General features: G+C 32.6%; 8 protein-coding genes across 8 annotated transcripts; 1 reads left to right on the forward strand and 7 right to left on the reverse strand.

Moving 5' to 3' along the window:
• Positions 1-481: 481 nt before the first annotated feature.
• Positions 482-2,801, reverse strand: LOC128965447 (E3 ubiquitin-protein ligase MYCBP2-like). Its single transcript, XM_054312184.1, has 5 exons — positions 1,942-2,801; positions 1,749-1,877; positions 1,429-1,682; positions 698-1,364; positions 482-608 (listed from the first exon to the last, which is right to left on the reverse strand). The coding sequence occupies exons 1-3, from the start codon at positions 2,652-2,654 to the stop codon at positions 1,649-1,651; spliced, it is 876 nt and encodes a 291-aa protein (XP_054168159.1). The 5' UTR covers positions 2,655-2,801; the 3' UTR covers positions 482-608; positions 698-1,364; positions 1,429-1,648.
• A 107-nt stretch (positions 2,802-2,908) lies between these two features.
• On the reverse strand, positions 2,909-5,174 carry LOC128965394 (uncharacterized). The gene is made up of 3 exons (XM_054312085.1): positions 5,024-5,174; positions 4,819-4,965; positions 2,909-3,627 (listed from the first exon to the last, which is right to left on the reverse strand). Exons 1-3 carry the CDS (start codon positions 5,172-5,174, stop codon positions 2,909-2,911), a joined length of 1,017 nt encoding a protein of 338 aa, XP_054168060.1.
• Positions 5,175-6,262: 1,088 nt separating this feature from the next.
• LOC128954021 (E3 ubiquitin-protein ligase MYCBP2-like) lies at positions 6,263-6,859 on the reverse strand. Its single transcript, XM_054299620.1, is given in 2 exon segments — positions 6,263-6,621; positions 6,624-6,859. Coding segments are annotated over 2 exon segments (462 nt in total). The 5' UTR covers positions 6,727-6,859.
• On the reverse strand, positions 6,798-8,219 carry LOC128965401 (E3 ubiquitin-protein ligase MYCBP2-like). Its single transcript, XM_054312097.1, has 3 exons — positions 7,224-8,219; positions 6,963-7,142; positions 6,798-6,875 (listed from the first exon to the last, which is right to left on the reverse strand). Exons 1-3 carry the CDS (start codon positions 7,968-7,970, stop codon positions 6,798-6,800), a joined length of 1,005 nt encoding a protein of 334 aa, XP_054168072.1. The 5' UTR covers positions 7,971-8,219.
• Positions 8,220-9,022: 803 nt separating this feature from the next.
• On the reverse strand, positions 9,023-10,251 carry LOC128960924 (E3 ubiquitin-protein ligase MYCBP2-like). The gene is made up of 2 exons (XM_054307133.1): positions 9,148-10,251; positions 9,023-9,084 (listed from the first exon to the last, which is right to left on the reverse strand). Exons 1-2 carry the CDS (start codon positions 9,901-9,903, stop codon positions 9,076-9,078), a joined length of 765 nt encoding a protein of 254 aa, XP_054163108.1. The 5' UTR covers positions 9,904-10,251; the 3' UTR covers positions 9,023-9,075.
• LOC128960835 (E3 ubiquitin-protein ligase MYCBP2-like) lies at positions 10,251-13,248 on the reverse strand. The gene is made up of 6 exons (XM_054307012.1): positions 12,820-13,248; positions 12,642-12,743; positions 11,405-12,577; positions 10,644-11,311; positions 10,443-10,595; positions 10,251-10,376 (listed from the first exon to the last, which is right to left on the reverse strand). Exons 3-6 carry the CDS (start codon positions 12,534-12,536, stop codon positions 10,263-10,265), a joined length of 2,067 nt encoding a protein of 688 aa, XP_054162987.1. The 5' UTR covers positions 12,537-12,577; positions 12,642-12,743; positions 12,820-13,248; the 3' UTR covers positions 10,251-10,262.
• A 2,465-nt stretch (positions 13,249-15,713) lies between these two features.
• Positions 15,714-18,955, forward strand: LOC128965412 (E3 ubiquitin-protein ligase MYCBP2-like). The gene is made up of 6 exons (XM_054312108.1): positions 15,714-15,737; positions 15,793-15,949; positions 16,014-17,009; positions 17,103-17,770; positions 17,819-17,971; positions 18,038-18,955. The coding sequence occupies exons 1-6, from the start codon at positions 15,714-15,716 to the stop codon at positions 18,953-18,955; spliced, it is 2,916 nt and encodes a 971-aa protein (XP_054168083.1).
• Positions 18,956-22,870: 3,915 nt separating this feature from the next.
• Positions 22,871-24,912, reverse strand: LOC128961116 (E3 ubiquitin-protein ligase MYCBP2-like). The gene is made up of 5 exons (XM_054307357.1): positions 24,387-24,912; positions 24,194-24,322; positions 23,874-24,127; positions 23,089-23,809; positions 22,871-22,998 (listed from the first exon to the last, which is right to left on the reverse strand). The coding sequence occupies exons 1-3, from the start codon at positions 24,635-24,637 to the stop codon at positions 24,094-24,096; spliced, it is 414 nt and encodes a 137-aa protein (XP_054163332.1). The 5' UTR covers positions 24,638-24,912; the 3' UTR covers positions 22,871-22,998; positions 23,089-23,809; positions 23,874-24,093.
• Between the last annotated feature and the right edge of the window lie 113 nt (positions 24,913-25,025).

Consider the following 25,025-nt stretch of genomic DNA (forward strand, 5'->3'; position numbering starts at 1 on the left):
TTAAATAAATCAAATTTAATAATAATGTAAATTTGCTTATATATATATATATATATACCTTATATAATTTAAGTTGATAAATACAGTATATAGTTATGCAAATATAAAATTAAAATATATTTAGTAGTATTTTTAAAAATGAAATTATTTTTTATTAGTATTATTACAGTAATTGTAAATTCATTATAAAAAAATATGTAAACTATTTTATTAATAAAATAATATTATAGTATAAATCATATTATATAAAATTTATAATGAATTTATTTAATAAGTACAGGTAAAACAAATTTAAAAAATAGTGTTTTTTAAAAGTTTTATAAAATTGTTTAAAAAAATACTTTTAAAATATTTAAAATAAATTTTTACCAAATAAATAATACAATAGTTTATTAAATAATAAGAGAAAGTCTATATATAAATATAATAACAACATTGAAATCAATAGTTAGATTTGAATAATGGCTTTAACTGAGTCCCAGAAATATTAAGCAAATTATTGAAAATATCACGAAATGAACACTCATTTCCCGAATGACACCCTTCTTCGTCAGTCTTTTTCTGATTTTTTTCGTTTAATACATAATTCTTATAACTTATGCCTAAATCTAAATTTAAATATATATTTAAGTATAAATCGATTAATCAGTAATTAAAATATTAATTTAGACAAAAAAAACTATTTGTAATAAATTACCAGAAATAGGACTCTGAAGTTCAGAAGGATTCTGAAGATTATAGACATCCAAACCATTCATAATGGGAAACGTTTGGGTTAAGCGAACACACGGTCGACACAAAGCGGCTAACATTGCAGACAATAAATAGGAACAAAACTTTTGCGATAACCTATTGTCGTCGTTAAGCAAAAGATCGCAAAGCGCTCGCCATCTGAGCGAACCGTTCGGATAGAAGGAATGGTAACACGAGAGGAATGTTTTTACATCGCCCGCATTTTACACCCGCATTTACATCGGTTCCATTGTTAGACTTTTTAGAGCTCTTGAAATAGAAGACAACCTGATCTTCTGTATTCACTACTGACTGACCACTTGATCAACAATCAAGTCTCGAACCAGAAATGCGAACTCACGCGACATACCATTTATTTGCTTGAAGTGGTAGCGGCTCTTCAATCAGTATCGGATACTTTTGTCTGGCGGCGCACTCGAATGATATCTCATCGGTTTCGGTTAATATCTCTCCGTCACCCTCTTGTTCCCCGCCATCCGGTCCGATATCAAACAGTTTTAATTTTGCCGTATATTCTCCGCGACCACCAAACAAACCAAACCCTCCCAACAATATGTCTGTGTCGGCCATAAATCTAATCGCTTCTATCGAATGACTAGAAAAACCCCAACCTTTTTAAACAGTAAAATACAAATCAATATTAAAATAATTAGATATTATTAATACAATGCTTACCTCCTCCGTGGCTCTCAAAACGACAAACTGATGAATAGTCGTCTTTAGTTAACGGTTTGCAAACTTTGTTCTTACTTTGATCCACCTCTTCAATGGTACAACCTTTTAGGGATGCGATCGAAATAATATAATTGAAAATTTGCCATTGCTTTAAGTGTCTTAGAGTCGGCCAAAGCCATCGCCCAAAACAGTTTGGTTCGACCACAACCTTCATGAAGATCTACACGAATGGCCTCCTCTTCCTCTTTAAATATCTAAGTATTTGTTGATTAAAGATATTAAAACAATTTGTTTGTATTATTATGTCATATATTTTATACCTGTCTTTGATGGCAACGAGTTTTGCTGTGAAGATGTAGATATCGATCACATTCGGCGCACAAATTACCGCAAGAGTTACACAAAATAATAGCCGCAGTTTCGCCGTCGTCGTGATTGTCACAGAATGGCTATTGAATTAACAAATAAGAGATTATATATAACTATAAATATAAGAGTAATCAAACTCTTCACCAGTGATGAGTGATTTCCATCTGAGACGTCAAATCCTGATAGGATTCAAGAGCCGGATGTATAAACATTGATTGATGCGATTCATCCAAAATTGTCGGACTCTGTTCCTCATCATTTCGACCGACAATTTTACTGATATTAGAAAATACGTGACACTGGTGTAGAAATGAATGGTCTTCACCATTGAATTGAAGACAAAAACAGCGAACTGCTATTTGCTGAAGTGGTGATCCCATCGGCAAAAGTGGCATTAACTCAGAAACTGTACTAAGAAATGAATGAAAAGCCTGTCTCAGCACTTGAGTCGCTTCGCCAGCAATCGTGAGATCAGCCAACGGGTGGTGACAGACATCTGTTTGACTCTTGTGTTGACTCACTTCTGATTCGTTACGTTTCTCAACAGATATTCTATTGTTGGCCGCATTGATAGCATTGTCTCCAACAGCGTCACCGTTGGCTATATTTTCTTCGGTCTCCTCTTTGTTCTGCACTTTATGTATCGTATCATTCGTTGTCAACGCATCAATGAAAAACCACATCAAGTCATGTATGGCCACCGGTTGGCTCACATTTCTTAGCAACCAATTGAGTGCCTGAAGACCTAATGTCCGACACGAAGACTTGCGGAGTGCACTTCTCATAGCAATCATCAGTCCATTTAAATCGTGAGTTTGTAATATGAATGCCATTATCGGTCGACTCAATACTGCCATAACATTGGCATCAATTGAGTTGGTGTCCAAAGTAGACGATTGATTGTCAGTAAAACACAAATGAACTAAATTTATCAGATATGCCGACAAAGAAATGTTGTAACCAATTGTTTAATTGGGTAATACTTTTGCCCGGATTGTGACGGTTTGGATAGATTTCGTTAATATAGACATTAAGCAAATGAAGTGTCGATTATTATTATTATTTATTATTATTATTAATATATTAATTATATTAATTATTATTATTATTATTAAATTCGTAGACTTTCTGAGTCCATAATCATAAAAAGTATTTTTAAAATTACCGCAAAGTCTTCTTCGTCTTCACTGTTGAGTCCAATACCGTCTGATATATGCATTACATTTAGCGTATCGTTTGGTGTCAGTTGTTTGGATCGCAATTTAAAAATATAATCATTGGATATATTGGTGGCAAAGAAATGGTAATAAGTATTTCTGACTAATAAGCCGTATATATCTTGAGATGTCTTTTTGTTTGTTAGGTTGTAATCCGCTAACCAAACCATTTGTGCTAATGTTTGGGCAAAATTATTAGTAATAATTTGTGAGTTGTATTCATCTCTGTGTTTCTCTTTTTTTTCTCCCAATTCCTTCATAAATCGGTAATTCTTTTCATCCATATTTTCAATTAAGAATTGTTCGGTAATTTTCTTGACTTCAACCGTAAGGAAAAGTCGTCCGCCGTTTGAGAGAACTTTGTCGGGAACTGCAATAAAACCTTTTGTTTTGTTTTCAAAAATATTTTTTCTTTTCTTTTTGTTAACAGAATCCCAATTAAGTTTTAATTGATTGCTTATATGAAACAATTTATTAAAACCATTGTTTTTCATTGAAAAATATATTAAATATTCAACGAATCGTTCGATATCTCCTTCGCTATAATCTTGAGGACCCATTCTTTTTGGACTATTATCTCTTAAAGTATCCAAAAAGTCGTCACTCAATGAACCTAATTATGTTAGCATTTCAATCAAATAATTAGAAAATTAATTATAACATAAAATAAAAATAATAGTCTCATAAAAATATCAATATATATATACAATAAATGATAAAACAGTTGACATCTCATAATAATAATAATAAAACACAAAACATATGGTAAATGACTTGACTTTTGTTACAAAAGAAATTTTTTGATTCCTTATATATATATATATATTATATTATATGATATTATATAATATAATGCATTAGAGAATCACTGAATTGATATATCACTGAAACATTAGAACATTAAAGTACAGTATTTTTATTTATGACAAACATTAGGATATATTTTTAAAGAGAGAGAAAATGAGAGAAAACTTTTGTGCTCTCAAACACACAATGCAATCATCGATCATATATTGAATTCACAGCTAATTTGAATATATTATGCGAGAAAAATAAATTTCACACTATTTTTCTCCTTTTAAAACAAACATAAAATCAATATTTTAGCATAAATTATTAAAAATGAGATAAATATCTACTGTTATTAATATAATAAAACTGTCAAATATTTATGTGTACAGAAAAAAACTGTATTACAATGACACAAATAAAATCAGTAATAAAATGTCTCATAAAACAAAATATTAAATTTATATATTAATCAATTGTATATCAATTTTATCACAACAATTGATTTATATAATAATAATATTATTAACCAAACCTTTATCTGTCATTTGTTTAAAATGTGTGTTGACTTTAACATTAGAGACACTAATTTGGTTATATGTCTTAATATCAGATAATTTGTATTTGCAAACAGATTTGTTCATTAATGGAGACCAATGGCTTAGATTACGAGACATTGTTTTAAACAATTTAAAGACAAACATATTTTAAAAATTTCTAATAAAAAGTTGTAAAAATAAGTCACTTAAATATCAAAATAATAACAAAAGTAATTTACTTTTAATTTATACATTTTATAATATTAATTATTTTGATATTTATGTTTAATAAAAATATTTGTCAAAAAAAACTAGTTATCAATTATAATATCTAAACTATTTATGTATTTTTATTATAAGTTAATTACTAATACTTAATATTAATTCAAATTCAAATATTTCCATTTATTCAATGTATTCAATACTAGATATTAAACATTTAATATATGAAATAATTTAAATGATATGATATCTACCTATCGTTGCATTCATTTGTAAGTAATGTCTAAACAGTTTCCACTCATTCAGTGGACAATCACTTGTCTTCACTTTCATTGCTTGAATTGTCTGTTGAGTTACGTAACGGGTATTCAATAAATTAAAGTCAAAGTCATAGTTAAGACCTATTGGTTAGTAATAAATACATTAGTATTACAATCAATATATTCAATGATTATATACCCGTTTCCTCGTATTTATAATCATTAAAGTCATCCTTAAATCTATTGATATCCAGAGTGTGTGCCAACCAATGCAAACACCGACCACTACTACCTGTCCTCACATACAATGACTGACCCGTTGTTAGCAATGGTTTCAGTGATGCAAACATTGTATTCATTATATTATTATTTATTATTTATTATTATATTATATACTAAACTGTGTTTTAAGTTAAAAGATTGTCAATTGATTTTGTGTCCAAATATACGATACTATTATCACTCAATTGGTCTCACAATAAGTCAAATCAAACATCAAATTGATTGTTGTTTTAATTGAAAACAAATAATACATGTTTTTCATACAAAACATATGTGTTGTCACTAATAATGATATAAAATGATTGTATTATTGAAATGTAATTAACTTTTTATTGATTTAGTTGTAAACCAATTGTCGAATCAATTGATTTGTTGTTTAAATTGTTTTCAAAATACAAATCAAAACAAAAGTAGATTACGCAATGCATTGGAAAGTTAGGGACCGTTCAATAAGTTACACATCAGAACAATACAATTAGTTATATAAATGAATAAATAGTAAAAACACATAAAAGTAATAAATTTAGATTTATTTGCAATTAATTTATATTAATATGTCATCAATTGGTTTGAATCGTCAAAAAAGTTGTTACTATTGTTAACCGGTTTATACATTTGTTGATATATTAAATAAATCGCTTTTAATTCATCTTTTAATTTAATATTTTATATAAATTTTAGCTAATTTAAAAAAATGATATTTATTTATTGGTTTATTTTTTGATAATTACAATTTATTTATATCTGCTATTATTTCATATATGGTAATTGTTTTTTAAATTTTTAATAAAAGTTTTAATAATAAATACACTGTACAAAGATATATCATATATAATGTTTAATTATACAACCTGTGGATACCTATAGTTAATCATTAAATATTTACGACTATATATGTGTCTAATTATTATTAAAATTAATTAATAATTAATTAGTGAATTAGGTAACCAATTGGATAAAAATAATAATAGGTTATCAATTAGTTTATTATATATACAGGTATATACTTAGCAATTATTAGATAATTATACAAATAATGTACAATATTTTATATAATATAATATACTAAACAAATAAAAAACAATATGAAAAAGTTGACTTAAATTGTTTTTTTAAATAGAAATTGTATAATATATTTAATTTGAAATAAATTTTTTCAAAACGTATGGGCATTCCTATAGACACCACATCCGAGTGCAAACTCCTCACCCGTTGGCGGATGTTTCACATGAAGAGGACACTCGTCGCCTTCCAGTTGTTTACCTCTGGGACCGGCCGGACATTGATTGCAGAAGTGTGTGGTTCCGAAACAGAAGAATACGGCAACAGAACAACAATAGCGACACTTATACTCCAAGAAATCGGTTCCGTGTTTGGGACACATCTGTGCGCGCGATACGTCTGAACAGCCGCCGCATACCAGCTCTGTCGGATCGTAGTTGTCGCCGACGCCCAGTTCGGCATCACATCGGGCTTCGCCACCGTAGTAGGCCTTCTTGCACTTGTGGCACACTAGTACGCGTACCGTTCCATCGCATAACTGGCCGCGTCTTTATAGAAACGACCGCCGCTTACGGTAATGGCTTCGCATCGGTGCAGACCTTCGTACTCGAGACGCATAAGTGCTTTGCGGCGCACGTCGTCATACAGAACACGAATCGGTGCCAACAGGTCTTCCAGTGATGGGTGATCTATAGGGCTCTTACAGATCGGACACAACGAAAAGGAAAATATGATTCGTGGACCCGACCAACGGTTCTCGAGTACGGCTTTAGTACAGTGCGAGTGGAACAGGTGTCAATCAATTAATGTAAGATATCTTAATAAATTGTATATTAATAAACATATTAATATACCTGTTTCTGGAGATGAGTTAATTTTCCCGATTGACTAAATAATATGCCGACCATATGCTCCCGTAAATCATTAGCCGCACCATTGATTCCATTTTCGGCGATCTGTTCTCCCGAACCAATATTAGATTCATTCTTAGCGCTGTCCAAATCTGCCTCACCAGTGATGAGTTTACCGAAAACCTGTAATTATTATTATTTTTAAAGTACGGTAAATCATATATTCCGGTAATTATCTAAATTATCATTCGATGAAATAATTACCTGAGATGTAAGCAAACGAAACACTTTAAGTGTTTCCGTTTCGCAATTGGTTTGTTGTATCTGAATATAACTTATCGGTGGTTTGAGTCTCTCTTGCGATATGTCGACACTCGCGCCGAGAATCTTGATTTGTCTCAAACGCAATGTATTGTCGGGTCCTTTGAGTTCAATGCGAATACATTTTAAACGCGATTCCATGTATGGTATAACACAATACAGCCAACCGGCAAACCGATTGTCCACTTCTGTCACTTTGAGTTTAATCATCTGTGGTTCGGATGCATTGGAATCGCCCGATTTGAATGACACCTGAGATATCTTTGCCCCCAAATCCCTAACGTTGTCAATGTGTATATAAATCGATTTGATCGCCACATCCATTAAGTCGTTATTATTAATAATTGTTATGACTTTTGCTTTATTCCTGTCCTCATCTCCCGACTCCCAGAATGTTTCGGTTGAGTTATCATTCAAACTGGCAATCATTGCCTGACGGGATGAAGCCTTGATCTCCATCTGAGACGTCAAATCCTGATAGGATTCAAGAGCCGGATGTATAAACATTGATTGATGCGATTCATCCAAAATTGTCGGACTCTGTTCCTCATCATTTCGACCAAAAATTTTACTGATATTAGAAAATACGTGACACTGGTGTAGAAATGAATGGTCTTCACCATTGAATTGAAGACAAAAACAGCGAACTGCTATTTGCTGAAGTGGTGATCCCATCGGCAAAAGTGGCATTAACTCAGAAACTGTACTAAGAAATGAATGAAAAGCCTGTCTCAGCACTTGAGTCGCTTCGCCAGCAATCGTGAGATCAGCCAACGGGTGGTGACAGACATCTGTTTGACTCTTGTGTTGACTCACTTCAGATTCGTTACGTTTCTCAACAGATATTCTATTGTTGGCCGCATTGATAGCATTGTCTCCAACAGCGTCACCGTTGGCTATATTTTCTTCGGTCTCCTCTTTGTTCTGCACTTTATGTATCGTATCAATTGGTTTGGATTGACATAACAGTTGTTACTATTGTTAACCGAATCATACATTTGTCGATATACTGTATTAAACAAAAAGTATAAAATCAAACAAAAAATAAATTAACAAAATTTGAATTTTAAAAATATGATTAAAAAAATTTCACTCACTTTGCGTTTAAATCATTCATATGTGATGTCTGTGTTAGTGATAGTTCCAGTGGTCGGGCAATAAATGTATCAAATTTTATCTAAAAGTTTTAAGATCTTAAATAAAGGCATAATTGAGTAAAATTTAACTAATAATAGATAATATAAGAATTTTTTTTAAATATAAAAATTAAATCAAATTATCTTTTATTTAATGTAAATTGATTATAAAAATAATACTGTAATAAAAGATCGTATAATATATAGCAATTTGTTTGATAAGTAAAATTGATTTAAAAATACTTTTATAAAATTGCATATAAAATATTTAAAATAAAAGTAATGATAAATATTAAAATAAAAATTTTAACAAATTTATAACAAATAAATAATACAATAGTTCATTAAAGAGGAAGAGACAGTTCATAATTTATAATAATAATAATAATAATTAATGGTTTGGACGATGGCTTTGACTATAAAAAACAATAAAATTTAAGCAATGGTTGATTTAAAACACTTGAATCGATTTGTTAAAAGAAATGTCTGAATGATTTGATGTTCAAAATAGACGAATAATTTTCTGTAAAAGACAGCAAATAAACTAAATTTATTAGATTTGACGAAATAAATGACAAAAAATTTTTATAAAACACTACTTATTACTGAGTTATTCACGTGAATAGGCCGTTGACGAGACAGCCTTTTCCTGATTCCAGTCATAATATCTAATAAATATATAATAAATAAATAATAAAAAACACTTCAACCTTAAGATTCGGTACACTAACTATATGTCCGTATTGGTCACGAGTGATGACAGTGATAACAGTAGGCCAACCGCATTGCAGTTCCTGATCTGTACCACAACTACAGTGCACTTCACATTGATTTGGATCAACAAACGATTCGCTTTGAAACCATTTGGCGAGTCGGGCGCCGGAAGTACCGGGAGTTAAACAAATAAAATCTTTGAGAAACGGATGTTCATTAGCGACAGGTATGACATCATCGATAGCTTCAGTGGCGGTCATAGTTCGTGAAAGTGCTAAACCTTTGCTTAACAAACTTGAATGCGCTTCAAATGTCTGTAGAATTGATTCGTATTTGACTTCCGATTCAATCGGATTTTGTGGGAAAATGAGATTTTTCTTCAAAAGTGTTTTAATACAAATACCGGACAAATAAGTCAACTCCTGTTCCAAATACTGTAGACCTAAATATAAGCCTTCAGTTAACGGATTTTCGTAACCAATCACTTGAGCTCTAAATCCATAGTAAAGACTTTTATCTTCTTTCACGTAATCGGATGCCGTTTCCAATGAAAATATCATTTCATTGCCTGGAATTACCACTGAATTTGTCGGCCAATTACTAGACTTTCCTGAAAACTTTTTAAGCACAGGCCATAAGCTTTTGTTATTATCGTAATATTTTGTAGTTTTTGATGACTCCCAACACTTTGTCAGTCGATATTCAGGAATATACATCTGAAGTATATCTTCCGGTTGAGCGGTCGCGCATCGGCTGTCAAATTCTATGCACATCCACTTTACTGTCGGCGCAAACTTAACCAAATAATTGCAAACAGTCGCTGACTTATACGGATGATCACTCTCTACAGTCACATAATGTCTTGATGTTGTTATCGGTGGACTCGATGGCGGTAAAGGAGATGATTGATTGATTGCACAGAAGTCGTTAGATTTGTTTAGAAACACAACTAATGGCACTAATTGTCTGATTGTTGATAATATTTGTATTGCACTCTTGGTGTCAGTTGAAACAACTGGAGATAAATAGTTGAGAAGTGATGGCAACAACTTTTTAATCAAAAGCGATGAAGAGATCTTCCAAATGAGATCAACGGATGGACACTCCTGGGCCTGAAGTAACAGATCTACAGTTAATGAGATAACACTTTCGGTGATAGCGATGGCATTTTTGCGGGAATTTCTTCATTAATAACAAAATGTTTTGAATCACTTTTACTAGACTGAGGGGTACTATAGTATAGAATCTGTATATAAAATATTTTTAAAAATTAATTACTCAATCGTCTAATTTAGTCTTAAGTTATAAAAACCTGTGGTATTTGTCCTCTCGTATGATTAGTTCCGTTAAAACTTAGCGAACAGTCACTGAACGTAAAGGTTGTTCCGTCGGCTCCTCTGATATGTGTGAGTCCGGCGTCACCGTTGTTAGTGCGCGGGCCGTGATTTTTGAGACGTATGGCATACTATGAATGAGACTTTTAATAACCTATTTTATTATGATATCTACAAACCTTAACATTTGGTGCAATCAATACTGATCTGTCGAATTTCATTTCACAGACATCACTGGATTTATCTTCAAAACTATAGGTGCCTTTCACTAACTCTATGGTACGCCATGAGTGTGACTGTCCATCGCGTGATAATGACTTATCGTCGTGAACGGCAACTCCATTATAATCAAGTAATTCCAGTTCATAGTGCCATTCATTACCAATACCTCCATAAACTGTAATACCAGCAATAGAAATGCCTGCTCTGTCTACTGAAAAACAAATAGCATCGGGAGATCCATTGCCTGTATTCCACGTCCTGTTCTGTGAAATACGCGAAAATCTGGACGGAGTTAAATGTAATTGTTGGCCACTCATCACGTGTGAGTCAAACCCGATTCCAGTCACCTGAGCCACCAATTCAGACATAATTGTTATGATAAGATTACACGAATTCTCGACTAATTGTGTATAACTGTTGTCGGACTCTATTTCTGATTCTAAATCCATGTCCAATGTATTGCTCTCTTGTTGTAGACTATACCTAATCGGTTGACCGATTATTTTAAGCAAATTATTGAAAATATCACGAAATGAACACTCAGTTCCCGAATGACACCCTTCTTCGTCAGTCTTTTCCTGAATTTTTTCGTTTAATACAGAATTCTCATAACTTATGCCTAAATCTAAATTTAAATATATATTTAAGTATTTATCGGTTAATCAGTAATTATCGTATAATATTAATTTAGACAAAAAATATAATTAAAATAAATTACCAGAAATAGGACTCTGAAGTTCAGAAGGACTCTGAAGATTATAGACATCCAAACCATTCATAATGGGAAACGTTTGGGTTAAGCGAACACACGGTCGACACAAAGCGGCTAACATTGCAGACAATAAATAGGAACAAAACTTTTGCGATAACCTATTGTCGTCGTTAAGCAAAAGATCGCAAAGCGCTCGCCATCTGAGCGAACCGTTCGGATAGAAGGAATGGTAACACGAGAGGAATGTTTCGTGACTTTCGTCCATAATTTGCGATACAAAAGCATTCACTTCACCGGTAAACGAATGATTACGTGGCGGTGGTTCGGGTGGTGACGACAGTATGTGCTTCAACTGTGTCCTCACTTCGTATATGCATTCGGCCAGTCGTAACCAGTCGTTCATTTGGGTAATACTTTTGCCCGGATTGTGACGGTTTGGATAGATTTCGTTAATATAGACATTAAGCAAATGAAGTGCCGAACAACAAATGTACGTCAAGTGCTTCAATTGTATCACATTATCACCCATTGAATCGCTGTATTCCGTACTACCGGTGCGACTCATATCACAAACAATTGATTTAAATGACTTCCAACTCCATCGCAATAGTTTCAGAAGCGATTGAAAGCATTCCGTTTTAACGGTTAATGAAAAATCTTTACTAACTATACAAATGGACTCTTCGTATAAGTCGTTGGTTTCATTGCGATTTGAGAAACGACTCGAAGATTCAATTCCAGTTGACATCACTTTATAGAGCAGTTGTGGTATTTGTCCCGCATTTACATCGGTTCCATTGTTAGACTTTTTAGAGCTCTTGAAATAGAAGACAACCTGATCTTCTGTATTCACTACTGACTGACCACTTGATCCACAATCACTACTGGGACCAGAAATGCGAGCCCACGCGACATACCATTTATTTGCTTGAAGTGGTAGCGGCTCTTCAAACAGTATCGGATACTTTTGTCTGGCGGCGCATTCGAATGATATCTCATCGGTTTCGGTTAATATCTCTCCGTCGCCCTCTTGTTCCCCGCCATCCGGTCCGATATCAAACAGTTTTAATTTTGCCGTATATTCTCCGCGACCACCAAACAAACCAAACCCTCCCAACAATATGTCTGTGTCGGCCATAAATCTAATCGCTTCTATCGAATGACTAGAAAAACCCCAACCTTTTTAAACAGTAAAATACAAATCAATATTAAAATAATTAGATATTATTAATACAATGCTTACCTCCTCCGTGGCTCTCAAAACGACAAACTGATGAATAGTCGTCTTTAGTTAACGGTTTGCAAACTTTGTTCTTACTTTGATCCACCTCTTCAATGGTACATCCTTTTAGGGATGCGATTGAAATAATATAATTAAAAAATTACACCATAATTATGATAAACAAAACAAAAATGATTACCCAATTGATGTGCAGTCGTCAATGTATCCAAAGTGCATAATAGGTTGAGAGCAGCGGTACTCCTATCGATAAGTGTGGACGCCTTCTGTGGAAGTGCTAATTCGGGTAATAAAATCGCAATCGCTACCGGCGTCACTCATATCCAAACTAATAATATTCGACACGTGTTTATCAATGACATCCAAATGCGGAGCTTCTGATTGTTCGCCCATTACTTCCTGTCCTCGACCGCCAACCGGTACACCTTTCTTGAAGACTTTGACTGTATGACGAAACCGTCTTCCGAGTACATCGATGGCTATTTTTCGTCGTTCACTTCGTGGATTGATAGCAGCTCTGAAAGCTGCCCGATTCAAGTGTGGCTCATCATAAACCGGTTCATTGGCCGGCATATAAGCCCCGGGCATTGCTTCGTTAATTCCCGGATCAATCATAGCAAAAGCGGCCGCAAATTTCTGACCTCATCTCTAAGCGGTTGTAATTCATAGTTAAGATGTGCCGCATTGAATGCCATCTCATTTAACGGCATTAGTGGCGACTCGTTATTCTCATTGGCACCGAATGATTCACGGGATACGGCTTCACACGCTCGACAACAGCCACAGTCTATACAACCGGCGTCACCCGCACCGCAACCACACGACATTCCCGGATTGCGTTCACTCTTTCCACTGGCTATACATGCCGTCCCATAACCGGTACATTCGCCACAAAGAGTACAAATCATGCACTGATCATATCTCCATCGGTGTTGTCCTAATGCACACAACGGTTCTGTTATATCTTCTGTGACATCAATTTGTTGATCATTGATTCGTTCGTCAACGTCTTCACACAGGACTTCCTTATTTGTTGAGGACGTTTGCATCAAATCGAGACCGCACTGACCCTTATTGGATATACCGAACGTATAGACCGTTCCTTTTGTTGAAAGGGCCAGAATATGTGCCTTTCCAATGGCAACCTGTGATATAAACACATTCTTCAATGGTGTCACTAAACCTGTATTTCTGTCCACATAATGTGCATCTTTGCCAAACAGATACAATTCCCCATTTTTGGTGACCATAGCACTCGACCCGTGATTACAGGCACTATAATCTATAGACTTTCCTTCCATTTTCAATATTTTCTTTGGTTTTCCCGCTTTCGGTTGACGACAACTTTTAGTCTGTTCTCCATCTTCTCCACGTTTGGCTAAACCAACGAAATAAACTGATCCGTCATCAGAGACCAACAGTGCATGTGAGCCTTCGTGACCGACACTGATATGTGAAATCTTCGGCGACTTACTAATCGGCAATTCTGTCCATTTACCGAAAGTTGCGGCACTTTGTTTGATACCTAAACTCTGAGCTTTTCCCATGAAAAACACTTTACCCGAAAGCGTGCGAATCAGTGAAAAATCTTTTCCGCAACAAATCTGAACAATATCTTCGCAATCAATACTTTCAATAGGTCTCAACATTTGTTGATTAACTTGTGGTTCATTTGCAACTACCGGCTGATCAAAAATAGCCGAACCAATGCCACCACAAGTACTCAGACACTTATGCGACAACTTTATAGTTATCTCTTGAGTGATATTCATCAGATTAGATGTCATGTCAAGCGATGGTTTAAGAGTTCTAATGGCAAAACAATCGTCTTTTGTTGCCGTTATTAAAATAAGACTTTCACTATCAGAAGCACAAGCACTGGGACCTAATTGTGATACACCGAGTGCTACTTTTCCTAATTCTTTCAGAGTATTCTTATCCAAACGGATCAGTTCGTTATTAGTCCAGTTGTTAGTCTGCATGTATAGACTGTTACCAATATATCCAATCCAACCGATTTGTACATATATTTGCCATAGTTTTAGTAATTTTAAAGTCGATTGAAATTATTATTAAAGTGAAACATCTCTTCCTCCGAATTAACTGTAATTATAAAATTATAAAATTAAAAGATTTATTAATTAATTGCATTAAATCAAATAATAAATACCTAATTATATGTTTTTATGAATAATTGCCAAAAGGATTTGCTCAATGGTATGCCTTTCCTCTTGATTTTGAAAGTTAAAGGGTTTACAACAATTAATTTGTTTTACAATTATTTGGTCGCAATCTTCTTTTTCAACGCCTTTAATATATTTATTAGTGAATTTAGCCGTAAAAAAATAAAACATTTTATTGACAATTAATACGGCAAACATGTCGTCAATAGAGTTAGTGCATTGAGTTTTGTTATGTTTGGCCGACCAAAGCATTTGGCAGAAGAGCTGTCCTTTGTATTGATTGATATCAATAATTTTGTTGTCATTGTATTTGATCTCAATCGGCAAAATAATGTCCTGATTATGTTTTAGTATATAATCGGGTTTAAGTAACAACCCTTTTCTTTCATTTGTTTCTCTCATTGTATCACCAATTGGCCAAAACAGCGAAGATTGCGATTTAAATGTGACATTATTTGCTTTCAAATTGTGATCTTTGATGAAATGCCGGAGATATGTGAAAATGAGTCGATCATAATCATTCTCATTATCACAATCATCCATTTCAGTTGAAATTTCATCATTTATCAAATTTCTTAATTTTAAAGATCCTAAATTAAATAAAATATAATTAAAAATACTATAATAATAAATATTTCAAGATTACTATATTATTTAAAAATTTGTTAGTCAGACAAAATCAGACAAAGTCAGACAAAAATATATACAAGAATTTAAAAAAAAAATTGTTATTGTGTTGTTGTAGTTGTTGTTAAACTTACACAACTATTTCAAACATCAATTACCGATTCACTCAACAACAACAACAACGACAACAAAAACAAAAAATCATTGATCACTACGATTGGTATAACAACCAAACAATTCATACAATACTAGTATGTCTTTCTCTATGTGTTTACTTCACTCTTATTTTGTTCACAAGAATATTGTTGTAATAGTTATTTAAAGGAATATTCTTATGATAATAGAAAAGACAAAACTATTGGACGAACTATTATATTATTTCAATCGCATCCCTAAAAGGATGTACCATTGAAGAGGTGGATCAAAGTAAGAACAAAGTTTGCAAACCGTTAACTAAAGACGACTATTCATCAGTTTGTCGTTTTGAGAGCCACGGAGGAGGTAAGCATTATATTAATAATATTTAATTATTTTAATATTCATTTGTATTTTACTTTTTAAAAAGGTTGGGGTTTTTCTAGTCATTCGATAGAAGCGATTAGATTTATGGCCGACACAGACATATTGTTGGGAGGGTTTGGTTTGTTTGGTGGTCGCGGAGAATATACGGCAAAATTAAAACTGTTTGATATCGGATCAAGTGGTCAGTCAGTAGTGAATACAGAAGATCAGGTTGTCTTCTATTTCAAGAGCTCTAAAAAGTCTAACAATGGAACCGATGTAAATGCGGGACAAATACCACAACTGCTCTATAAAGTGATGTCAACTGGAATTGAATCTTCGAGTCGTTTCTCAAATCGCAATGAAACCAACGACTTATACGAAGAGTCCATTTGTATAGTTAGTAAAGATTTTTCATTAACCGTTAAAACGGAATGCTTTCAATCGCTTCTGAAACTATTGCGATGGAGTTGGAAGTCATTTAAATCAATTGTTTGTGATATGAGTCGCACCGGTAGTACGGAATACAGCGATTCAATGGGTGATAATGTGATACAATTGAAGCACTTGACGTACATTTGTTGTTCGGCACTTCATTTGCTTAATGTCTATATTAACGAAATCTATCCAAACCGTCACAATCCGGGCAAAAGTATTACCCAAATGAACGACTGGTTACGACTGGCCGAATGCATATACGAAGTGAGGACACAGTTGAAGCACATACTGTCGTCACCACCCGAACCACCGCCACGTAATCATTCGTTTACCGGTGAAGTGAATGCTTTTGTATCGCAAATTATGGACGAAAGTCACGAAACATTCCTCTCGTGTTACCATTCCTTCTATCCGAACGGTTCGCTCAGATGGCGAGCGCTTTGCGATCTTTTGCTTAACGACGACAATAGGTTATCGCAAAAGTTTTGTTCCTATTTATTGTCTGCAATGTTAGCCGCTTTGTGTCGACCGTGTGTTCGCTTAACCCAAACGTTTCCCATTATGAATGGTTTGGATGTCTATAATCTTCAGAGTCCTTCTGAACTTCAGAGTCCTATTTCTGGTAATTTATTTTAATTATATTTTTTGTCTAAATTAATATTATACGATAATTACTGATTAACCGATAAATACTTAAATATATATTTAAATTTAGATTTAGGCATAAGTTATGAGAATTCTGTATTAAACGAAAAAATTCAGGAAAAGACTGACGAAGAAGGGTGTCATTCGGGAACTGAGTGTTCATTTCGTGATATTTTCAATAATTTGCTTAAAATAATCGGTCAACCGATTAGGTATAGTCTACAACAAGAGAGCAATACATTGGACATGGATTTAGAATCAGAAATAGAGTCCGACAACAGTTATACACAATTAGTCGAGAATTCGTGTAATCTTATCATAACAATTATGTCTGAATTGGTGGCTCAGGTGACTGGAATCGGGTTTGACTCACACGTGATGAGTGGCCAACAATTACATTTAACTCCGTCCAGATTTTCGCGTATTTCACAGAACAGGACGTGGAATACAGGCAATGGATCTCCCGATGCTATTTGTTTTTCAGTAGACAGAGCAGGCATTTCTATTGCTGGTATTACAGTTTATGGAGGTATTGGTAATGAATGGCACTATGAACTGGAATTACTTGATTATAATGGAGTTGCCGTTCACGACGATAAGTCATTATCACGCGATGGACAGTCACACTCATGGCGTACCATAGAGTTAGTGAAAGGCACCTATAGTTTTGAAGATAAATCCAGTGATGTCTGTGAAATGAAATTCGACAGATCAGTATTGATTGCACCAAATGTTAAGGTTTGTAGATATCATAATAAAATAGGTTATTAAAAATCTCTTCCATAGTATGCCATACGTCTCAAAAATCACGGCCCGCGCACTAACAACGGTGACGCCGGACTCACACATATCAGAGGAGCCGACGGAACAACCTTTACGTTCAGTGACTGTTCGCTAAGTTTTAACGGAACTAATCATACGAGAGGACAAATACCACAGGTTTTTATAACTTAAGACTAAGTTAGACGATTGAGTTATTAATTTTTAAAAATATTTTATATACAGATTCTATACTATAGTACCCCTCAGTCTAGTAAAAGTGATTCAAAACATTTTGTTATTAATGAAGAAATTCCCCGCAAAAATGCCATCGCTATCACCGAAAGTGTTATCTCATTAACTGTAGATCTGTTACTTCAGGCCCAGGAGTGTCCATCCGTTGATCTCATTTGGAAGATCTCTTCATCGCTTTTGATTAAAAAGTTGTTGCCATCACTTCTCAACTATTTATCTCCAGTTGTTTCAACTGACACCAAGAGTGCAATACAAATATTATCAACAATCAGACAATTAGTGCCATTAGTTGTGTTTCTAAACAAATCTAACGACTTCTGTGCAATCAATCAATCATCTCCTTTACCGCCATCGAGTCCACCGATAACAACATCCAGACATTATGTGACTGTAGAGAGTGATCATCCGTATAAATCAGCGACTGTTTGCAATTATTTGGTTAAGTTTGCGCCGACAGTAAAGTGGATGTGCATAGAATTTGACAGCCGATGCGCGACCGCTCAACCGGAAGATATACTTCAGATGTATATTCCTGAATATCGACTGACAAAGTGTTGGGAGTCATCAAAAACTACAAAATATTACGATAACAACAAAAGCTTATGGCCTGTGCTTAAAAAGTTTTCAGGAAAGTCTAGTAATTGGCCGACAAATTCAGTGGTAATTCCAGGCAATGAAATGATATTTTCATTGGAAACGGCATCCGATTACGTGAAAGAAGATAAAAGTCTTTACTATGGATTTAGAGCTCAAGTGATTGGTTACGAAAATCCGTTAACTGAAGGCTTATATTTAGGTCTACAGTATTTGGAACAGGAGTTGACTTATTTGTCCGGTATTTGTATTAAAACACTTTTGAAKAAAAATCTCATTTTCCCACAAAATCCGATTGAATTACTTACCAATTGATGGTAATGAGGGAAAAACATTCCTCAATATTGTGTCTCTGAAAATAACTTTATAATAGATTTCCACTTCACTTTTGTCTACTTTTGAAATGGATTTTTGAATTGATGAGTGAGATAAGCGCCGAATAATCAAAGAAAACGATCTCAACATTTTGATGAATAACAACAACAATAATAATAATAACAATAATAATAATAGTTAATAATTAAAAGTTTATAAATATTTAAATAAAAAATAAAACACTACTAAACTATTATAACTTGTATTTAAATGAAATTTTAGTCAATATGACATTTACTGTATAATAGAGTTGTCAATTTGAGGAGAGTTAACATATAAGTGCTAAATTAAACAATAACAGATTAGTTAGAAAATATGCATACATTGAAAATAATGTTTTACAAACAATGAAAAAATATTATAAATTAATAAAAAATAAATATTTTTGACATTAATTATTATTTCAATGTTATCGATAAAGATTTTTAAAAATAATATATCACTATAAATTTAGACTTTTAAATAAACTGTTGTTATTTTAAACATTTAATCAGTCATTCAACAACTCATTGAATATAAAATTAGTTTAAATAATAAAATTGAAATGTTTGGAGAAAAATTTAATAAAAAGTATTAAATAACACTAATAATAAAAATAACAGTAATAGTGATAATAAGTGAGATAATTGTGTTAATTTTTATTATAATTATTTAATGTACTTATTTATGTTTATTTTTTAATTTTTCATTATTTTTTATTTTTTAAAACATGTACTTATAAGTTTTTCATAGTGTATATAATAAATGAATGTTATTATAAAAAATTTTCCGCAATTTGACATCTTTACTGTATAATAATTCAAAATATTTATTTTATAGATAATGTAATTCACAATACCTTTTAGTTGACTAATTGTATGATTGGTTTCCAGTAGTTTTGTATAATTGAGTGTACAGTCAGTCCATAAGATATTGAATAACTTGAATGTCTCTGAAGTAAAGTAACGGATATTCAATAAATTAAAGTCAAAGTCATAGTTACGACCTATTGGTTAGAAATAAATACATTAGTATTACAATCAATATATTCAATGATTGTATACCCGGTCTCTCATATTTATAGTCATTGAAGTCATCCCTAAACTTATTAATATCCAGAGTGTGTGCCAACCAATGTATACACCGACCGCTACTACCTGTCCTCACATACAATGACTGACCCGTTGTTAGCAATGGTTTCAGTGATGCAAACATTGTATTCATTATATTATTTATTATTATATTATATACTAAACTGTGTTTTAAGTTAAAAGATTGTCAATTGATTTTGTGTCCAAATATACGATACTATTATCACTCAATTGGTCTCACAATAAGTCAAATCAAACATCAAATTGATTGTTGTTTTAATTGAAAACAAATAATACATGTTTTTCATACAAAACATATGTGTTGTCACTAATAATGATATAAAATGATTGTATTATTGAAATGTAATTAACTTTTTATTGATTTAATTGTAAACCAATTGTCGAATCAATTGATTTGTTGTTTAAATTGTTTTCAAAATACAAATCAAAACAAAAGTTGATTACGCAATGCATTGGAAAGTTAGGGACCGTTCAATAAGTTACACATCATAACAATAGAATTATATAAATATTATTAATAATAATTTATTATTAAATTAATAAAACATTTATCGTTTAAAAAATATTTACTAAAATACATATAAAAGCTTATAATAATAACATTTTGATTTGTTGTGGACTATATGTCATCAATTGGTTTGGATCGACAAAACAGTTGTTACTATTGTTAACCGATTCATACATTTGTTGATATATTAAACAAATCGCTTCAAGAGATCGCTTCCAAACTAAGTCTCTATAAAATCAAACAAAAAAATAATTAAACAAAATTTGAATTTTAAAAATATAATTAAAAAATTTTCACTCACTTTGCGTTTAAATCAATCATATGTGATGTCTGTGTTAGTGATAGTTCCAGTGGTCATAATGTCATAATAAACATAACTTTTGTCTTATAATGAGTTCTACTATTATATTATTATCCTTTATTTCTCTGCAAGAAATTTATAGTCACAACAAAACTCATAAAACGCTATAAACAGTTCAAAAACATTCATAAAAACTATGTTTTTTATCTCAATTTCTGTCACTTGAATCACTTGAAGTCACTGAAATCACATGAAAATAAACTATTTGTTGTGGAATTAGGATTCAAACAGTAATCAAATTCAATGATTTTTTTGGCATTTGGTTTGCTTAGCACTTAACCGGTAATATTACTGATAGTAGTAAACAGTATTTGATATCGACGTGTCTTACAGTTTATGTATTGTGTATATCGTGTGATGTTTTTTATACTTCATAAGAGTCCTCAACGACAGCAAAGTGTAGGCCTCTTATAATTTGGTCGTAGTTTTTGATCTATCGATAAAAACATACCGTTTTTTAAAAAACACAACTTCTCTCTGCTATTCACTACTCCTATCACTGAATCTTTTGGTTCAATAGTTCTCTTCTTCCACTTCTTCTTCTACTACTTCTTCACTTTTTCTTATTTATTGTATTTCTTCGTCCAATAGTTTTTTTTCTCTCTCTCTCTTCTATTATCATAAGAATATTCCTTTAAATAACTATTACAACAATATTCTTGTGAACAGAATAAGAGTGAAGTAAACACATAGAGAAAGACATACTAGTATTGTATGAATTGTTTGGTTGTTATACCAATCGTAGTGATCAATGATTTTTTGTTGTTGTTGTCGTTGTTGTTGTTGTTGAGTGAATCGGTAATTGATGTCTGAAATAGTTGTGTAAGTTTAACAACAACTACAACACAATAACAATGTTTTTTTAAATTCTTGTATATATTTTTGTCTGATATGTATAACAATATTTTTAAATAATATAGTTTTTTTGGAAGTTATATAACAAATATTTACGGAAAAAACTTTATATACTTTTTTTAAAAGCAGTTTTTCTTCAATTGATTATTTTAAACGCTTTTGGCGGTCAAACCTATGATTGCCAAAGAGCTGAGCGATTGTGTGGAGTCAATGAATTGCATTATATATTTGAAGGTTTGGTTGGGTCTCACAAGTCATGAGTATTAGTATTGTGTGTATATATATATATTGAGACAATTTTTATATTGTTGAATGAACTACTAGTACAGCACCGATACCACAACATCGGTGGTGTGGAGAACCCCGAGAGGAGTAGTAGGCATTTGCGCACCAGTTTATACATACCTAACCATAAAATGCCATTAGTTTTGAAAGTGGATTATGTTTTTAAGGGTTTGTTTTTCATTCACAAAATCATTGCTTTAACACAACACTGACATTCAATATACTGACGGCATTTTAGTGCGAAAATAATGTTATAATTTATTAAATAAAACAAATTTAATAATAATGTAAATTTGCTTATATATATAAACTTATATATATATATATATATACCTTATATAATTTAAGTTGATAAATACAGTATATAGTTATGCAAATATAAAATTAAAATATATTTAGTAGTATTTTTAAAAATGAAATTATTTTTTATTAGTATTATTACCGTAATTGTAAATTCATTATAAAAAAATAAGTAAACTATTTTATTAATAAAATAATACTATAGTATAAATCATATTATATAAAATTTATAATGAATTTATTTAATAAGTACTGGTAAAACAAATTTAAAAAATAGTGTTTTTTAAAAGTTTTATAAAATTGTTTAAAAAAATACTTTTAAAATATTTAAAATAAATTTTTACCAAATAAATAAAACAATAGTTCATTAAATAATAAGAGAAAGTCTATATATAAATATAATAACAACATTGAAATCAATAGTTAGATTTGAATAATGGCTTTAACTGAGTCCCAGAAATATTAAACAAATTATTGAAAATATCACGAAATGAACACTCAGTTCCCGAATGACACCCTTCTTCGTCAGTCTTTTTCTGAATTTTTTCGTTTAATACATAATTCTTATAACTTATGCCTAAATCTAAATTTAAATATATATTTAAGTATAAATCGATTAATCAGTAATTCAAATATTAATTTAGACAAAAAAAAACTATTTGTAATAAATTACCAGAAATAGGACTCTGAAGTTCAGAAGGATTCTGAAGATTATAGACATCCAAACCATTCATAATGGGAAACGTTTGGATTAAGCGAACACACGGTCGACACAAAGCGGCTAACATTGCAGACAATAAATAGGAACAAAACTTTTGCGATAACCTATTGTCGTCGTTAAGCAAAAGATCGCAAAGCGCTCGCCATCTGAGCGAACCGTTCGTATAGAAGGAATGGTAACACGAGAGGAATGTTTCGTGACTTTCGTCCATAATTTGCGATACAAAAGCATTCACTTCACTTCACTTTATAGTGCAGTTGTGGTATTTGTCCCGCATTTACATCGGTTCCATTGTTAGACTTTTTAGAGCTCTTGAAATAGAAGACAACCTGATCTTCTGTATTCACTACTGACTGACCACTTGATCAACAATCAAGTCTCGAACCAGAAATGCGAACTCACGCGACATACCATTTATTTGCTTGAAGTGGTAGCGGCTCTTCAATCAGTATCGGATACTTTTGTCTGGCGGCGCACTCGAATGATATCTCATCGGTTTCGGTTAATATCTCTCCGTCGCCCTCTTGTTCCCCGCCATCCGGTCCGATATCAAACAGTTTTAATTTTGCCGTATATTCTCCGCGACCACCAAACAAACCAAACCCTCCCAACAATATGTCTGTGTCGGCCATAAATCTAATCGCTTCTATCGAATGACTAGAAAAACCCCAACCTTTTTAAACAGTAAAATACAAATCAATATTAAAATAATTAAATATTATTAATACAATGCTTACCTCCTCCGTGGCTCTCAAAACGACAAACTGATGAATAGTCATCTTTAGTTTACGGTTTGCAAACTTTGTTCTTACTTTGATCCACCTCTTCAATGATACAACCTTTTAGGGATGCGATCGAAATAATATAATTGAAAATTTGCCATTGCTTTAAGTGTCTTAGAGTCGGCCAAAGCCATCGCCCAAAACAGTTTGGTTCGACCACAACCTTCATGAAGATCTACACGAATGGCCTCCTCTTCCTCTTTGAATATCTAAGTATTTGTTGATTAAAGATATTAAAACAATTTGTTTGTATTATTATGTCATATATTTTATACCTGTCTTTGATGGCAACGAGTTTTGCTGTGAAGATGTAGATATCGATCACATTCGGCGCACAAATTACCGCAAGAGTTACACAAAATAATAGCCGCAGTTTCGCCGTCGTCGTGATTGTCACAGAATGGCTATTGAATTAACAAATAAGAGATTATATATAACTATAAATATAAGAGTAATCAAACTCTTCACCAGTGATGAGTGATTTCCATCTGAGACGTCAAATCCTGATATGATTCAAGAGCCGGATGTATAAACATTGATTGATGCGATTCATCCAAAATAGTCGGACTCTGTTCCTCATCATTTCGACCGAAAATTTTACTGATATTAGAAAATACGTGACACTGGTGTAGAAATGAATGGTCTTCACCATTGAATTGAAGACAAAAACAGCGAACTGCTATTTGCTGAAGTGGTGATCCCATCGGCAAAAGTGGCATTAACTCAGAAACTGTACTAAGAAATGAATGAAAAGCCTGTCTCAGCACTTGAGTCGCTTCGCCAGCAATCGTGAGATCAGCCAACGGGTGGTGACAGACATCTGTTTGACTCTTGTGTTGACTCACTTCTGATTCGTTACGTTTCTCAACAGATATTCTATTGTTGGCCGCATTGATAGCATTGTCTCCAACAGCGTCACCGTTGGCTATATTTTCTTCGGTCTCCTCTTTGTTCTGCACTTTATATATCGTATCATTCGTTGTCAATGAAAAACCACATCAAGTCATGTATGGCCACCGGTTGGCTCACATTTCTCAGCAACCAATTGAGTGCCTGAAGACCTAATGTCCGACACGAAGTCTTGCGGAGTGCACTTCTCATAGCAAT

This window comes from Oppia nitens, unplaced genomic scaffold (genome assembly GCF_028296485.1).
Source record: "Oppia nitens isolate AA-2021 unplaced genomic scaffold, nextdenovo-longstitch-racon4-pilon3 scaffold10_pilon_pilon_pilon, whole genome shotgun sequence".
In the NCBI taxonomy this organism is placed as follows: domain Eukaryota; kingdom Metazoa; phylum Arthropoda; class Arachnida; order Sarcoptiformes; family Oppiidae; genus Oppia; species Oppia nitens.

Bases quoted from the DNA above. Each gene is read 5' to 3' on its own strand.
- LOC128965447 (XM_054312184.1), bottom strand. From the start codon at position 2,654: ATGGCAGTATTGAGTCGACCGATAATGGCATTCATATTACAAACTCAC. The intron at 1,878-1,941 runs GTGAAGAGTTTG...TTAATTCAATAG, and splicing joins ATGGAAATCACTCATCACTG to CCATTCTGTGACAATCACGA. The intron at 1,683-1,748 runs GTATAAAATATA...ACAAATACTTAG, and splicing joins CTCGTTGCCATCAAAGACAG to ATATTTAAAGAGGAAGAGGA.
- LOC128965394 (XM_054312085.1), bottom strand. From the start codon at position 5,174: ATGTTTGCATCACTGAAACCATTGCTAACAACGGGTCAGTCATTGTAT. The intron at 4,966-5,023 runs GTATATAATCAT...ACTAACCAATAG, and splicing joins TTATAAATACGAGGAAACGG to GTCTTAACTATGACTTTGAC. The intron at 3,628-4,818 runs GTAGATATCATA...TAACATAATTAG, and splicing joins ACAAATGAATGCAACGATAG to GTTCATTGAGTGACGACTTT.
- LOC128965401 (XM_054312097.1), bottom strand. From the start codon at position 7,970: ATGCCACTTTTGCCGATGGGATCACCACTTCAGCAAATAGCAGTTCGC. The intron at 7,143-7,223 runs GTAATTATTTCA...TAATAATTACAG, and splicing joins TTCGTTTGCTTACATCTCAG to GTTTTCGGTAAACTCATCAC. The intron at 6,876-6,962 runs GTATATTAATAT...ACTGTACTAAAG, and splicing joins TAACTCATCTCCAGAAACAG to CCGTACTCGAGAACCGTTGG.
- LOC128960924 (XM_054307133.1), bottom strand. From the start codon at position 9,903: ATGTGCATAGAATTTGACAGCCGATGCGCGACCGCTCAACCGGAAGAT.
- LOC128960835 (XM_054307012.1), bottom strand. From the start codon at position 12,536: ATGGCCGACACAGACATATTGTTGGGAGGGTTTGGTTTGTTTGGTGGT. The intron at 11,312-11,404 runs GTAATTTATTTT...ATTTAAATTTAG, and splicing joins ACTTCAGAGTCCTATTTCTG to ATTTAGGCATAAGTTATGAG. The intron at 10,377-10,442 runs GTTTTTATAACT...TTTTATATACAG, and splicing joins CGAGAGGACAAATACCACAG to ATTCTATACTATAGTACCCC.
- LOC128961116 (XM_054307357.1), bottom strand. From the start codon at position 24,637: ATGCCACTTTTGCCGATGGGATCACCACTTCAGCAAATAGCAGTTCGC. The intron at 24,323-24,386 runs GTGAAGAGTTTG...TTAATTCAATAG, and splicing joins ATGGAAATCACTCATCACTG to CCATTCTGTGACAATCACGA. The intron at 24,128-24,193 runs GTATAAAATATA...ACAAATACTTAG, and splicing joins CTCGTTGCCATCAAAGACAG to ATATTCAAAGAGGAAGAGGA.